Here is a 17795-nt window from a genome sequence, read left to right as displayed (position 1 = left end):
TGGTTAAGGAAATTTTATGAAATTCAACCCTACGTGGCTAAAAGCAAAACCATTTGCGTTATTTTGATTTAAAGATTTTTATAAACAAAAATATCAGGACCCCAATGTTACAACAAATATTTCCCATTTTCTATAATTTTGCAGTATTCCTGTTAAAATCTACAGAATTTGTTAAAAATATGGGGTAACACTGCCAAATATATACACAAGTATTTACAAGAGTGAATTCCTACAAAAGCCACTAATTTCCATTAAATATCCTACCTTTCATTATTAGAGAAACTCAAAAATCCGATCATTTATTACGCTCGAGTGTTTTTTAAGCTGAGATCTATGGCATTGGCGACTTGCAGAACATGGTAAAAAGAATCCATAAGGTGTGGGCGATATAAGACCGTTAACCGGCTCACAGCAAATTTGACAGAATCAGCTGAGCGACTGACGTAACTGGGGTCACGAAGCGGTTTGTTTACGAAAAACCTAAGAATGTGTTAGTGGTATACGAAAAATTTTAACACGATGTCACTTCGTTGCCCTCTGAACATCAGCCATTGTTGGACGAGTGTGTGAATTTGTGTGAAATTATTGTACAGATTTCAGCTGGCCAATCACCGCTGTGACGTGGCAACCGAAACTCCCCTCACAATTTTGTTTTTCACCATAATTATTGGCCAAACGTCGTAAACCTACCATCTTCAGTTGCAGAGCTGTGGTAATCATTATTGTACTCGCACTATCAGTACTACACGTTTTTTGTAAAGAAACAGGCAGCGACAAGGCTGTCTAGCTCGAACTCTATTTAACTCTATTTATATGTTGAAAATTCTTACGACATCTTCCGTACGGAGTCCCAATAGAAGGTTTCGAAATATAATGAAAGGAATGATTGTGAAACGAGAGCGATTTGTCAAGTCTAAGTTTCGAGGCTTGGTAAGTTTTTTTTATTTTCAAAAATTGTAGCGAAAACTAAGTGGGGGAATAAGTTCGTAGCGTTTTAACCGAAGACTTTTATTTAAACAAAAAACAATAATTATATCATTAAGTTAATCCATTATACCTATATTCGCCGTTGCTGTTCACAACCTCCTCCCACCTCTCGACCAATTGGACGATACTCTTCCGCCAAAAATTGCCTGGCCAAGGAACTTGTTGATCCAGTTTTTAAGAACCTCTTTGTTATCGACAGTAAGGCCCTTCATATGGTTTGACAGAGAGCGGAAAAGATGGTAAATGGTCGGAGCAAGGTCCGGAGTATACGGCGGATGCTGAAGAACCTCCCATTTGAGCTATTAGAGTGCGGCTTTGACGACTTGTGCGACATGGGGCTTGGCGTTGTCGTGAAGGAGTAGAATTGACCATGTCGACCAGGTCTTTTCAGTCGAATAGCCTCATTCACGCGATGTAGCTGGACAATGTAGAGCTCCTTGTTGACCGCGGCATTCTTTTCGAGTATTTCCCAGTGCACCATGCCCTCTCAGTCACACCAAACACATATCATAACCTTCTTTGGATGAAGATCCGGTTTGACGCTCGGCTTTGGCGCATCTCCTGAAGCCACTCACTCCTGTCTTTATTTCATACTGATGTATAGACACCATTTCTCATCTCCCGTGATGATGCGGTACAAAAAACGCTGTTTACGACCGCGTGTTGCTCGATGGCGGGCGAGATGCTGAGAGCAAATTGAAGGCGACATTCTTTGTTTGTTTTGTTTTTTAGTTGTGCTCGTGAGGCACCCACGCTCCCAAATTTTCGGTAAATCCTTCATTGAATGAAGGCGATTAAGAATCGTGTTTTGATCGCAGTTCATTATTTCGGCAATTCATGACTGTTTTGGCGACCATTCTCCTTTAAAAGTGATTTGAGACGTTCCTCATCGAATTCAGAAGGTCTTCCGCTGCGGGACGTGTCCTCGACATCAAAGGCGCCATTTTTGAACTTCGCAAACCATTACCGTGCTGTAGACTCCCCTATGACACCTTCTGCATACACGTCGCAAATTTCTCGGCTGGCTTCGGTAGCTGTTTGGCCTCGATGAAAAATAAAAAAAATGCGGATGTCTTAAACATTGATTTTTGCCTCCCGGCGATTTCATTTCTAAACTTCAAAAAATTAAGTAATCAAAAAATTAAGTAATTAAAAAATGTAGAGCAGAAAGAGATCTATCATCCATTGCTTACCCTTTGCCAAACAACAACCAAATCGTTGTAAAATAATAGAAAATATAAAAACGCTATGAACTTATTCCCCAACCTGGTGAAAGAATTTGAACACCTGCAGCGTATAAAGTTCATTTTGGCCAACACTCGTTGAACGAAGTACGGCAAACTTCCTGCGGCGTCCAAAAACGAATATGCAGCTTCTCAATGAAATACCAGTGGTGCACTCGATTATTGGCTATATGACCGCCAGATTCAAAGCCACTCATTCCTGTAGGAGTTGAAAGAGGAAGAACTCGTTTAACGCTTTTTATGCGAATGCTCGGTTTTTTCAAGAGTTTTAGATTTCGAAAGAACCACTTTACAGTATCAACAAGTTGATATTCAATCGAATATCCAATGCGACAATTTTTGCTTAATAGAATTCTTGTTGCACAGTGCCAAGTTGCCAAGCACATTTCATTCAAAAAATTCAAAATGCTTAACAAGACAAGACCGCCTCTCTTCTGTTATTTTAATTAGTTTCATATTTCTTACATTTGCTGATTTTTTTTGCTATCAATGAACTCGCTTAAAAACATTTATATGTATATGTAGGAATTTGCATTTGGATTGTACGCGTATTCATGATGTTGTCCAAACTTGTTAATCATTTGACCGCATTTGTTTTCATGCCATACGTTGATGCACTAACCTTATACAGGGGCTTACAAGTTCCAGTTTCTCTTTTAGGTTTAAATGAAATATATTTTCATACATACATATACATGTACATGCATACATATGTAATAGAGCGTCAATGCCCAAGTACGATAATTTTGTTCGCTCAAATGGAAATGAACTGCGTCTAAGCAGATGGTTTTTTCAGCAAAAACATAGTGGATTTGGATTATTTTCATACGATTGTCGCGCAAGTTCGAGCACATTTTAATCAATTTTAGATTTTCTACTTAGCACCAATCAAATGAGACGCCTTCGAACTTTGACAGCTGGAAAAACGAGATACTATTAAAAAAGAAACACAAACTTGAAAGGCCCTGTAGTAGACGTGCTCCGCACCTATCTAAGTATTCAACCAAAATGTAGATGCGTTCACTAGGTCAATCGAATAAGCCCAATTTTGGGGTACCATACCTCAAAGCCAAATTTGTTGATTGTTGATTAACGTCTTAATGACTGATATACATAACAAAAGCCAAACTTGGCTGCATTTTGGATTGTATTATTGGTTGACAAGTGATTTTTCGTATAAAACTTGTGCAATTTCTGCTAATCAGCATCAAATCAATCCCGCATTTTCGACAGCTAACAACTCCAGTGGAGAATTAAAGCAAACAAGACAAAAAAAACCGTGAAAATGAACAAATTCGTAAGTGATAATTAATTTTACTGAACTTCGTTGCTTTAAAAATTACTTTAATTACTTAATTCATATTATTTAATTTTTTGTAGATCCTTGTCGCTATCGCTTCGTTGGCCTGCGTCGCTCATGCCGCCCATCCTCAAAGCGCCCCTGCAGAAACTCTCAAACACGACAGCCAATTAAACGCAGATGGCAGCTATAAACTTGACTTTGCCACATCGAATGGCATCAGCGCTCAAGAGGAAGGCCATGGTGGTCATCATGCCAGCGGTGGTTACTCATACTACTCTCCAGAAGGTGAACTAATCCAACTGTCGTATTTGGCCGATGAAAACGGATTCCAACCGCAGGGTAATCACTTGCCAACTCCACCACCAATTCCACCACAAATCCTCAAGTCATTAGAGTACATTCGTGCTCATCCATACGATGAGAATGCCGCCCGTCAACAACAGCCACAACGCCTACAACAAAAACCAGCATTCCATCATGTAGCAGCGCCCAGCCATCAAGTGAATAGCTTCCGTCGTCCTGCGCAACGTAGACACTTTTAAGTACCACGCATCGAAATATTATAGTAAATAAGTTCCTTCAGCAAATCTTAACAATATACGAGTATTATGTTTATCAAACATTTTCACACATACAAGTAAATCAGTTTAAATGGTTACTCATTCTGTGCGGCAGGCAGGTAAAAAGGGTATTCGCAAAGCCATTCCTTTCAGTGGAAGATCCGATGAAAAAAACTTAAAAGCATTAAATTTTTCCAGTCCTACAGATTAGCGACGCCAGGACTGGGCATTCGCATAGGAAAACGTATTCTGTTTCCTCGCTAACGACAAGGCAATAACTGCTGCAGATTCTTTTGCAGGGTAGTCCTATTCCAAGGTGAAACGATTTTTTAGAGATGGTATATGTAGCAGACCGTTATTCGGCTCTGAGCGAATTTGACAGACTTGGCTGATAGGCTGACGTCACTTGGGATGTGTTTAACAAAATGTAACTTGTATTAGTGATATACGAATGCCATGCATGAGCATTGGCTGTGTTGATTTTTTCGTATATCACTAACACATGCTAAATTTTGTTCAACATACCCCAAGGGTGCCAAAGTTCCCCTCATTTTTTTTTTACCATAGCTAACAAGCAAACCATGAAATCTATTATCTTTAATCCTATTCACATTTGCTGCAATTTTAAACAATTCTGTTCTTGGTCAAGGTGTTGAAGGAAATGTGATTGGATGCCTCTTTGGATTTGTCAGGGTGTTCGTTTCATTGCTCTTGCTGCTGGTTTCTCCTTATTTAATACGATTGCGCTCTCGTTTCCGCTGATATTTCTATGATCGGAGAGTTTTCCATTAACGGAGGTACTGAATCTAATTCCAATTCGAGCTGCTCGACTAGTTTGCATCTAATAATTCGTGATGCGAACATAAATTACGTCACCTGCCATAGCAACTGAGCTAAGCGAAGTTTTCCGAAATAGGGTTGCTATACTGCTCCACGCCATCACCAACGCTCTCTTTAGGTCATGAATGCATTGAATGGTTGCTTTGGATGGCTGGAATAGAGCTTTGTGTATTTGGAAAGTGTTATCACAGTCAAATGCGGCGCTGACGAAGACGTATATACAAAGATTAAAAAACCAAATTCAGTGTTTGCCATGCTAAGAAACATATGGAATTCGTGCCAGACCTCAAGAGAAATAAAGCTGTGTACCTTTGAGTCCAATGTTAAATCAATACTAATTTATGCGAAGCATGGAAAGGTTCCTCCCGCATCAAATCGAAACTTGTATTAACAAATGTTGGCGAAGAATACTTATGTCTAGAAAAAAAGAAGCAAATTATGGCACCCCACCCAACAAAAAACTGTACCGATAGAGTTTGGTAGGCATAAGTGGGGCTTAATAGATCACACACTCCGCAAACCCGTGAACAATATTATAAGGCAGGAGGAATACAATGGAATTTCCAGAGTTCTAAACGATCTGGAGGGAACATTTGGTGGAGAACCATCGACAGGAACTCGATGCCGCAAACTACGACAGGAATGACATTTGCAGTGTAACACCTAATAGAGTGCGATTTAGATCCATTGTATAAGCCGGCGGCCGCCATAGCCGAATGGGTTGGTGAGTGATTACCATTCGGAATTCACAGAGAGGTCGTTGGTTCGAATCTCAGTGAACTCAAAATTAATAAAAACATTTTTCTAATAGCGGTCGCCCCTCGCCAGGCAATGGCAAACCTCCGAGTGTATTTCTGCCATGAAAAAGCTCCTCATAAAAATATCTGCCGTTCGGAGTCGGCTTGAAACTGTAGGTCCCTCCATTTGTGGAACAACATCAACACGCACACCACAAATAGAAGGAGGAGCTCGGCCAAGCACCTAACAGAAGTGTACGCGCCAATTATTTTTTTTTTTTATAAGCCCAATGCTCCACGAGGAAATCGGCATAGCAGTAAATAAGTAAAGTCAATGGAAGTCAGGTTCAGGATAAGGCTGAATGCTGCAGATGGGCATGATCCCAGCTCATCTTTTATACCCAATGTGCGGATAGATTGACGAGGAGTTTGCCTAATAATGCCGGGTACATCCACATCACTGTTTTGGCTTCCAATCCCAAAGTCCTTCTGAATATCCTCTTTCAAGTATAACAGATTATACATTCTGTCAAAAAAGTTATGGGAATTGTTCAATAAAACGCGAAACAATTGTTTAACAATCAATATTTATTTTGTCGCCTTCAACATAGGCTTCATTCGAAGCAATACCCATATGCCAACGATTAGTCCAGTCATCAAAGCACCTTTCAAACTCGTTTGAAGAGATCTTCTTCAGCTCCTTTAGCGAATTCTCCTTAATGGCCTCTATCGACGTGGCGATCAAAGCGGCGCCCGTGGTTGCCATTCCATTAAGTTTTGGGAAAAGGAAAATGTCACAGGGGAATAAATCCGATGAATACGGTGGTTATGCATTGATATTTGTCGAGTTTTGGTCAAAAATAGTCTTCACAATATGAGCCTTGTGACACGGTGCGTTATTGTGGTGGAAGGTTCATGAGCTTTCTTTTCACAAATTAGGCCGTTTCCTACGCACATTCACTCTCAAACGTCGCATAACTTCCAAATAATATTCTTTATTTACAGTAGAACCATTTGGAACGAATTCCGAGTACACAACACTATGAAAATCAAAGAAAACGAGTAGCATTACTTTCACTTTTGACCTACTTTGACGTGGTTTTTTGGGTTTCGGCTCATGTGGATAGCGCCATTCAGCCGCCTGTTGACTGGTTTGCATGCCGAACTCATATACCCACCGGCATGTCAAACTCATCACCTGTTGTGATGCGCTGGATGAACGTTGGGTCCGAATTTACTTGGTCAAGCATGTCTTCAGCCACCTTCTTCCGATGGATTTTTTGAAAGAAATTCAACTCTCTTGGAACAAGTCGAGCATGCATGCGTCTCATGCCCAATTGATGGTGTAAAATATTGCGAATTGATTCATCAGTCACGAGCTGCCTCCCTCAAACTTAAATGATGGTTTGATTGTTTTTCAGCACCATTTCCTTGACTTTGTCAACTGTTTCATCCGTTGAAGACGGTGATGGGCGACCAGATCGGGGCAAATCTTCAACGACTTCTCGGTCCTCTGCAAAAGCCTTATAACACTCGGCCTCCTGCAACATTTTCAACGATTCGGCACTCGAAATTCCGTTCAAAACATAAAATTTAAGACAAATTCTTTGTTCGATATTTTTATCGATAGTGAAAACCGCAGATAACAACTGCGGTTGACTGATATAGTCAAATACCAAAAACTAGCCACTTTGCGATGCTATAGAGGAAAGTTGTACCAATATTCCAGCAACAAAAATTTAGATTTTGGTGTTTAGCACGACTCCCAAATACTTGGCATTAGAAGAGACAAAAGCCTCATTTGCCAGTTTTGTTAAGTGCCTGAATGATACCGAAGGTCCCTTCTATGCCTAAGAATACCGTTAATGTGTTCTACCGTGGAAAGTAACGTGTGAGCTGCAGCCGAGTGTGGACATATTAGCGGTATGAGCGGACTACTCATCACGGCGATCGGGCTTCTGACATAAATAACTATTTCGGCACTTACCAGAACAGTTTCCACTGGTACACTTGCGCCAAAAGACTCCTTTGAGGCAAAATATAGTATCAGTCTGCCTTCTGGAGAGCTATGAACAGTTCCAAAATATCCATAATATATTTTCGAATAATAAATTTTTTTTTGGAAGGTATTTTGAGGAAAACTTCGGATTCTTTTACACACTGTGGTTAAAACTAATTGTCGGGACAAGTTTAGTTCAGAAACCGTTTGCTGAATTCCTAACCTCGTGTACAAAAGAAACAAGAATCATCAACATCTGCGAAGCAATTCTTAAAAAACTTAGACTGAAAATTAGTGAAATACCTTATCACATTGAAAAGGAAGGAGCTTGGAAGTGCTGCTCTCTTTGATCACATGGAAGTGAAAAGAGGAATTAACGATGTCCCCCTCCCCCGTTTTTCCATTCCCTATTGAGAATTGGTCAGCTGCTTTATCGACAGACTTTAAAGATCCAGAGAAGTTTGATGAGGACATAACATTGTAATAACATCCCTCTTTTCTCTTATACCACATATAGAATATGGCAGTGCTTTGCCAGTGAACAACAATAAAGAATGTAGCATCTCGTAACTTGCCTTCCTCTCACTTTTCTGCACTGCAAGCTATTCGCGTTACATATGGACATTAGCATCTTCACAATCTAATACACAAATTAATAGCAGAATAGTTTTAAGGAAGAATAGTAGAGTAATGCTAACGAGGAGCTTAATATTGCAGTTCAGAAGAAGTGGATTCACGCATCGCCGTTTATGCACTCGGTATCTACTGAAAATATAATGACATATCTGCTAGCATACTAATATCAATAAGTGTCCTTTAGCATGCTGCAGACTTGTCAAGAGAGGCTCCCTAACAGAAGCTATAAAACGCACTCACTTTAAATTGGGACTATCTGCAAATTTAGTCGGAAAGCTGATGAATGCTTAGAAATGAGATGCTAACGTTTTTTTTTCAACGGAAAGAAAAATCATCAAAGAAAACATCGTGAACCAAATTCTTCCACTCTTAATTTGGCAGTATCCATTTGGAATCAAGCATGCGCAAAGAAAATGTAAGATCTACTTCTAAAACATCCCTGAGAAAGTGAAGAGAATTGTTATGGAGAATCGTCCAATCACAATCAGAGAAGTTGCTGAGGATGTCGGCATATCGGTTGGCTCATGTCATGGCAATCTTTTCGGAGATTTTGGGCATGAAGCGTGTGGCCGCGAAGTTCGTTCCAAATTTGCTGAATTTTTACTAAAAATAACATCGCTTAGGAATTGTTGAATGACGTCAACGATAATAAAGATTTGCTTAAAAGGTTCGTAACTGATGACGAATCATGGATATATGGGTATGACATCGAAACCAAAGCCCAATCGTCCCAATAGAAAAGTCCAGGACAGCCAAGACCAAAAAAGCACGCCAAGTTCCATCAAATGTCAAGATTTTGCTCACTGTTTTCTGCGATTACCACGGCGTAGTGCATCAGTAATTCTTACCATAAGGTCTTACAGTAAATAAAGAGTAATGCCTTGAAGTTATGCGTCGTTTGTGTGACGCAATACGAAAAAACGCCCGGAATTGTGGAAAAAATGCATGGCTTTTGCATCATGATAATGCACCTGCTCACTCTCTTTTGCTTGGGAGAGTTTATTTGGCCAAAAACAACACCGTTATCATGCCTCAGCCCCCGTATTCACCAGTTCCCAAGATTGAAGGGACCCGTATTTCCTATCCCCAAGATTTAAGAGACGGCTGGCGGCCGCCGTAGCCGAATGAGTTGGTACGTGATTACCATTCGGAATTCACAGAGAGATCGTTGGTTCGAATCTCGGTGAAAGCAAAATTAACAAAAACATTTTTCTAGTAGCGGTCGCCCCTCGCCAGGCAATGGCAAACCTCCGAGTGTATTTCTGCCATGAAAAAGCTCCTCATAAAAATATCTGCCGTTCGGAGTCGGCTTGAAACTGTAGGTCCCTCCATTTTGTGGAACAACATCAACACGCACACCACAAATAGAAGGTGGAGCTCGGCCAAGCACCTAACAGTCTACGCGCCAATTATTTATTTATTTTTAAGATTTAAGAGACCCATGAAAGGAGTCGAATCGCTGGGAGAACTCAAGGATCTACCAAAAAGTACATTGCAACCTTATAAGCATTACGGATGAAATTTTTCTTCGCATTTCTAATGTTGGCAATACTAATAAAAATCATCTGTAAATACTTTTATATGCAAGCAAACTACAAGGGCAACGAGTGAAATGAATGGCAAATCTAGTGAAATGTTTCTGAACCTTCTCAATTCTTATAGATTAAGCCATATAGAATGGATCCCAGATAATCCTACAATATTCGAGTTTTAATCTAACAAGAGAAAATGCAAATCCTTCAGCGTAGAAAGATTCTGAAATTCCTTTGAATTCGTTACTACAAAGCCGAGCATAAGCCTGGACATTATGGCAATCGTAAGGTCGTATGTTTAGAAAAAGACATTTTCATTGTAGATATGACCGCCAAGTCTTTCTTATACATATATGTATATGTACACATGAATAGAAGAAGTCCGTCCATCCATCCGTCTATGTATGTTTTTACTCGCACAAAAGTTGGTCATCTTTATTGGCATTCATGCCATTTGTCTGCTATTTTGCTACTAGCATTGTTTCTTTCAAGGGTTCAGCGACATTTCCAATAAACTTGTGCACTATTGTTGATTAAAAAATCATAAACAGTATGCAAATACAACAAAAACAATGCATAATTATTGCATAAGATGCACATCTTTAAAATATTTTATGCGTAACACTTCTGTAGACTCATACGTGTTTATATATGCAGATGTATGTATGGACGTATGGAAGTATACCCCACTTATGTAGTAGCATGTGTGAGTATTAGATCTTAAACATAACGGACAATATTTGAATTTTAATAATCAATTCTTTTGTGATTGTTAGTTGAAGTTTGTTGTTGAAAAGCTGTTTGAGACAATGGAATCCTGTGTAATTAAGTCCGATTAATAAATTTGAAAAAATCTGACGTTTATATGTTTATTTGTGTGTCGGTAATTAAATTTGATTTTCATTTCAAATATTTCGCTTCTGCTAAATTTTTTTGTACTTGCAAATATTGACATTAGGGCGAGTAAATCTGTTCTCAAAAATATAAATGGCCTTGTTTCGAAAGCCGAGGTGTTTTACAGACCATTCTGACAAACAGGTCCATGATCCAAGCATAGTTCTAAAATAGATTTCGAGTCTTCTTATTTATAATTTTGTTTATTAATCCGACAAATCGACAATCTGTGAAAAGTGTTCAACGCGCGCTCAGGCTCACTTATGGCTATCAGCGATGAGGCGAATTTTTTACTTAATGGCTACGTCAATGAGCAAAATTGCCATATTTGGGCTGAAGAGCAGCTCGAAGCCATTTATGAACAGCCATTACATCCAGTGAAAACAACCATTTAATGCGGCCTATGGGCTGAAGGAATCATCGGTCCTTATCTCTTATGACGAGACTGGAGCCAATGTAAAAACTTTTTGTTACCGGAAAGTGAAGCCCGTGACCTTCACAACATTTGGTGCCAACAAGACGGCGCTATTTGTCATACAGGCCGTGAAACAATGAATTTACTGCGTTGTCGTTTCAGTGAGCAATTTATCTTTCATCTCGGACCAGTCGATTAGCCACCAAAACCGTGTGATATCACACCTTTGGACTTTTATTTTTGGGGGTATGTAAGTCTAAATGCTTTGTGGATAAACCAGCTTTGATTGAGGCATCGGAAGCCAACATTGCTAAAGTTATTCACGAGATACCGACCGAAGTTCTCCAGCGGGTCATTCAAAATTTGTGTTTAGGGATGACCGAATACAGGCGCAGTTACGGTCAACATTTGAAAGGGATTATCATTAAGAAATAAATGTCATGAATGGTTTCACAAAAAAATAATCTGAATTGATCCCCCTTTACATATCTGCGCACAAAAATAAACCTCAGCAATTAACTGCAGAGAATATCGACGATCGAAGAGCAAAGTTCATCTCCTCATTTTTCTTCTTGAACGGCCAACGGCATACTATCTTCAAGATCGTCATTGTTTCCCGTAAAATGTAAATTGTTATTCCAGCACCCAGCTCCAATTCGGCCATGTTAGTTTTTGTTTAAACGGGCTTACTAAAGGAGACTGCGCAGAACTGAAGAAGTCAAACGTCGCACCTTTTTATAAACCTTGAAGCCATCCGTTATTAGTATGGAAATCAACATCGCACACTGCTGAAAAAGGGCATTTGATATCTATTGTGAATGCAAAATAATAAAACTTTTAAGAGGAAAACAAGAAGGACTGGATGCAATAATAGGCCTCTTCTATTCGCCACTTCCTTGCTCGCTATCTTTATGCTCGATTAAGGGGTAACACCACTGTAGAAATTTCAAAAAATTGATTTTTTTTTATAACCTTAAAAAATTCTTTGAACCTTTTAAAATACAGAACAAAAAGTTTTATACGTTACCGAAGTTTATTTCATAAATATTTTAAGCTTTTAAACAAGCGTTAGTGACTGCTACCTAACGACTTCTCCAAATTTCCAAACTTTAAACGCGTTTTTCTCAAAACATGTTCTCTGAAATTGGCACGCAGCATAACTCAAACAATTTTAAATATTTTTAATCAGGTTTTTCACTACGTCTGTATAATAACCTTCTTAAGAGAAGAGCGTAGGGGATTTTCGATAGATTAATTTAAACGATTGTTATAATTATTTAAGTGCCGTTTTTTTAGTCCAAAATAGAGTTTTTTCCTTCAAATGCTTGCTAATTCCACAAAAATAAATATTTTTTAAATCCCGTACGTGTTTCTCTAGCTATTCTTATCTAGATTAAGAAAAAAAATGTTTCTTTCTTCCAGATTAAAATGTGCACCCTCTGTGCTGCGTGCCGCGGAGCTCCTTCAAGAGAAACCACATTACAAAAATATCTCCAATGCCGCCATTTTGTAAAATTTTTCGATCAAACTTTGTAGTTTTGTATTTTAGTATATAAGTAATAACTTCCCAAATCAGAGTGATTGTTTTCCCTTTCCTTCTATACAAAAAAATTCTTTAAAAATCGTGTTTATTTTACGCGTGTACATTGGTGTTACCCCTTAACATAACGAAAAATTGGCATACGAAAGCTCGAGTAAGATTCCCCGCTAGTGAGTATAACTATAGCTCATTAGGCCGCACTGCCTTACCAGTACATGTAATTTGAAGCAGATCTCTATCCGCATTGCTGACATATGTTCATTTGCTTCATCTATTCGCCACTTGCTAAGTCTTGGCGAAAAAGAGGCCTAATAGTTTGCACTAATACGTTCGAAATTCCATTAATTGTTTTGATATTTCGGAGTAGTTTGAGAAATTGCAATTTAAGATTTTTTTGTAATAAATATTTATTTCTTAATATCTAGGCAGCTAATGCCCGTATTTGTTGGGTTTTCAGGTGTTCACTTATCCGCATAACAACTGCCTGTCACACTATAATTTTAATCAGAATTAACTGCGCCGGTAATCTCGATTAACGATGCCGTCTGTATAGGGTATTAGATGATTCTAAATCATAAAAATTGTACTTGTTTACTACCATACATCCTCCAGTTTTTCAGGAACATTTTAAGAATCCTACAGGGTCCGGCACTCGAAGTGTAACCTACTTCAGACCGCTCGAGCAGCTGATGCACGGAAATCAGTTGTCTGTTAGTTGGCTAAATGGCAGTCCAGTCCAGTGTGATTGCATTATATTTGGCTGGAAAATCACAACCAGCGATTGTTCGTGAGCTTGAGCACCTTAAAGTAAATAAAGTTTTTGTTTATCGCACTATTACTCGTTACAATGATACTGGTAGCATCGCAAAACGTCATGGAGGTGGTCATCAAAAAACTGCAACGTCACGTGAAATGGTTCAAAAAGTAAAAAAGCGACTTGAGCGAAATCCCCGACGAAGTGCCAATCAAATGGCGAAAGAACTGAAAATATCTGACCGTAACATCCACCGCATACTGAAAAATGATCTCAAAGTTAAGCGTTACAAGATCCACAAGGTTTATTTGACCGACCCTTCATCCGAGAATTTGATTCATCGATTGGCCACCAGGAGGCAGCACCCGCCACAGGTAATGGTTTGGGCAGCTGTAACCGCAGATAGGTGCTCTTCAATCGTTTTCATGGCGCCAAGGTAAATGCGAAATATTAGCGGGAAAGTATTCTGGAGGTGCCTTTAAAGCCGTGAACGTTTCAACAGGACTCGGCATCATCTCACAATGCTCGAGTGAACCAAGAATGAATAAAAAACAACGTTTCGAACTTCATAACGTCCCCACAATGGCTCTCCACCAGACGTGAATCCGATGGATTATTCTCTTTGGACCATTTTGGAGAGCAAGGTCCGAACTAAAAGATTCACCAGCCTCGAGGCGCGGAAAAAAAGTCATTGTCCGCGAGTGGGCCAAAATACCTCAAAGTCTCATTCGGGCAGCTTGCGATTCGTTTCTGGACCGTCTCAAGGCCATAGTCAAGGCAAAAGGTGGTCGTATCGAGCAAAAGTAAATTGATTCTTAATTTTGTATTATTTTCACACATTTTTTACTTTGAATTGAATAAAAGTAATTTTTCAAATTAAATTTATGGCCTTTTTAATTGATTACACTTCGAGTACCGGACCCTGTATTCATAATGAATTTCCATTGGACGGCACAAAGGACGCAGAAGAAAATTGTAGAAGCCCGAGCGTTCAATAATAGAGCAAGAGGAAGACCGAGAAAAGGATGGGCCGACGAACTAGAGGAGGAACCTATGATAATGAATTGGAAAAAAGTAGCTAGCGATCGAGATGTATGGGTTTCCCATGTGCAGCAGGCCAAAACTCACAAAGAGCTGTAGTGCCAAAAGATGATGATGAATAAATTACGGTTAATCAAGACTAGTAAAATTCTAAATAAAAGGTTCGCTAATGTAAAACTATTTTTTAATTTATTCAAATGCAATTCATTAAATATCTCGAAACAGGAAATATATGGCTTAGACCACTTTCATAATTATGGGCACATACATACATTTTCTGCAAAAAAACAAAATTAGCAAAATAAGACAAACTTTTATTCGGGACTTAAGGGGTTAGGGGAGGTCAGTATTTTCAAAAAAATGGATTTTTGTTTTTGCTTTTTCTTAAAGTATAATATCTTAAAAATACTGTGTGAAAATGTGACGGCAATCCCACAAATACTGTTCGAGTTATTCAACAATTAACAAAAGGCGCTCGAAACTAATCGGGAGGAATGTCCGGCATTTCTTCCCACCGAATCTGAATACTTTGAAGTTAGAATGATGTGAGCTGTCACCAGATGCTTTGCGGAAAACTGTTGGGCTCTTAAGCTAGCTTGGTACGGGCCTTGTGAGGAGGTTTCCCCATGGGATGATAAGGATTTCCTTGATTTAAATGCGTTTTTCTCAAAACTGTGTTTTTTGAACTGGTGATCACTGTAACTTAAAAACAGTTTTGTAGATTTCAATAAAATGTATACTGCTTTTGAAAAACATAAAAACTCGTGCCTGATTGAAGGATTTTTTTTTTAAATTTCGTTTGTTTTTAAACAATTAATTGTCGGTTTTTTTTCGAAAATCTGAAAGTTATTTCCTGAGGCCACCTTATTGTTATCTATTAATCTATTAATAAAACTACTCGTAATTGTCTGTTGTCCGATAGATTTTAGATTACTTAGATGGACTTCTGGAGAAACGGGCTCCACACAAACAGCGATAACTTTTACAATTATTAACTCTTTTTTTAAATTATGCCAAAGTCAAGTCGAAAGATGATGTATTAATGCTATGTCTTTATTGTTGTAAAATATAGCAATTGACTAGTAAAAAAAAATCATTGAAAATCATCATTTTTTCGGGCCTCTGACTACCTCTAACGCTTTAAGTAAGGAGACTTGAAATCCTATTTAGAAGTTTTCTTCCAATTTTAGTTTAGAATTGCCAGCAGAACACTTCAGTCGTCGAAACATAGTAGATGAAAATTGAACCCGCCCTAATGTACCCACATCCATTTTTTTTTTTTTTTGGTTTTGACTACCGTCCGTGAACCAAAAGCGTCAGCAAAATATTTCTATAAATCTATACAATTATAATCTACCAAAAAATCATAAATCTCGATCAAATTGGCAAGCTGATAAGCGCTTTAAGCGAAACTAAAATATACAAAAATTTACTCTAAAAAATTATACTAATCGGCTTAAGTTGTGTACTAAATATTTGCTTATGATTGTCTATATCTCATTTTTTCGACTGATTGGCTGTAACGCCTCGGCGATGCAAAAATATGTACATATATATATATATACGTGTGCGTGTGTGTGCATTTAAACTATTCGCACTATGACACACACATAGAAAGGTGCAGCTGTCGAAACAATCAAAGTTGTGCTTGAAAAGCACACCAGCGGGCTACACTTGCGAAACATATAAAAATGTTTTGAAGCTCTCAACAAATCAGTACCAAAGCCACTTCCATCCAGAACACAAGCAGCCAAAGCTGATAATCAAAGAAAAATATATATAGCGTTAGTTAATTTAATTTCAACAAGGACAATGTTCAAAGCAGTAAGTTTAGTATAAATTTTGTTAATTATATTTATTTACTTATAACTACATTCGAAAACTCTGTATATCTCTTACGCGCAGCTTCTCATTGTCACAACTCTGTTCGCACTCGCCTACGCTGGCGGCGATCCTGCTGACGTGCATGCCACAATACTCAGATATGACAATGAAGTGCGACCCGATGGCAGCTACAACTATGCCTATGAAACTTCGAATAGGATTCAGGCTGAGGAGAGCGGTGTTGGCGCTGCCTATGCAACAGGCTCCTATTCATACATTTCGCCTGAGGGGCAACCGATACAAGTATCATACACAGCCGATGAGAATGGATATCAACCTAAGGGCGCTCACCTGCCGACACCACCACCAATTCCGGATTATATCCTCAGATCATTGGCTTATATTGAAGCCCATCCCTTCGAAAAAGTCCAATTGAAAAATGGAAAGTAACGGATCAATAGCAGCTCAGTTAGAAAATTTATTAGTTTTAAGAAATTTAGAAAATTTTCAACAGTTTCATAAGTTATATAATATAATAGGTATGTAAATCACAGACACCCTCATGTGCATATGTATATATGTAAGTACATAAATAAATTTTATTCTGCACGACTATTAACAAAATTGTAGAGAATTGAAGAAGAACTAGAGCAGCCAACAAACATGCGAAGGCGACTGGTAACAGACTCGACCTACGCCACAGTTAGAGTCATGTTTCTGGCTATGAGTGTAGCAGATAGTAATCGAGCAAAGTATTTTAGGAACTTAGAGTAAAATCCATGTGACTGGCCTTACTTGTTTCCGTATCTTTTAAAATGCTAAGCGGACCGAATGGCGAGAACACCAAAAGCAGCCATCAGCAAACAGATTTTCCTCCGTTTATCAGCTCTTGACGACTAGCTGCTGACTAGCTCTTGAAGAAAAATTCCAAAATCAGGACCATCCAAAACATTTAATGAACGGGACATGAGAAGAATATCATCGCACCTTACGACGAATAATACAACTAAAGGGTTTTCCAATAAGAGGTGTTATTCCCGTAAAAGATCAATGGTTTCGTTACTTGTGTGGCTCTTCTTGTCTTGATGAAAATAAACATTGTCCAGTTCAATACCATACAATTCCGGCCATAAAAAATTGGTAATCATCTCTCGATAGCGCAATCCATTCCAATCCATAACCATAAACCACACCAAACAGCCACACGTTGAGGATAGAGAGGCTTTTCCACAATAACTCTTGGATTTTCTGAGCCCCAGATCCGACAATTTTGCTTGTTGACGAAGCCACCAAGGTGTAAATGGGCCTCATCACTCAAGATGATTTTTCGATGGAATTCCGGATCATTTTTATGCATTTCAATGACCCAATCAGCAAAGACCCGACGTTGTTGATGATGGCCCGGCTTGAGTTCTTGTGTTAACTGGACTTTACACGCCTTAAAAGCTAAATCTTTATGCAAAATATGGTGTAATGACGTTTGTGGAAT

General features: G+C 38.7%; 2 protein-coding genes across 2 annotated transcripts; both read left to right on the top strand.

Moving 5' to 3' along the window:
* The first annotated feature begins 3516 nt into the window (after window positions 1–3516).
* On the top strand, window positions 3517–4076 carry LOC129241895 (pupal cuticle protein Edg-78E-like). Its single transcript, XM_054878443.1, has 2 exons — window positions 3517–3528; window positions 3612–4076. Exons 1-2 carry the CDS (start codon window positions 3517–3519, stop codon window positions 4074–4076), a joined length of 477 nt encoding a protein of 158 aa, XP_054734418.1.
* Window positions 4077–16215: 12139 nt separating this feature from the next.
* LOC129241257 (pupal cuticle protein Edg-78E-like) lies at window positions 16216–16888 on the top strand. Its single transcript, XM_054877501.1, has 2 exons — window positions 16216–16306; window positions 16388–16888. Exons 1-2 carry the CDS (start codon window positions 16295–16297, stop codon window positions 16754–16756), a joined length of 381 nt encoding a protein of 126 aa, XP_054733476.1. The 5' UTR covers window positions 16216–16294; the 3' UTR covers window positions 16757–16888.
* Window positions 16889–17795: the final 907 nt, after the last annotated feature.

This window comes from Anastrepha obliqua, chromosome 3 (assembly GCF_027943255.1).
Source record: "Anastrepha obliqua isolate idAnaObli1 chromosome 3, idAnaObli1_1.0, whole genome shotgun sequence".
In the NCBI taxonomy this organism is placed as follows: Eukaryota; Metazoa; Arthropoda; class Insecta; order Diptera; family Tephritidae; genus Anastrepha; species Anastrepha obliqua.
Note: the sequence above shows the minus strand (reverse complement) of the source record. Positions and strands in the feature narration are given on the sequence as shown.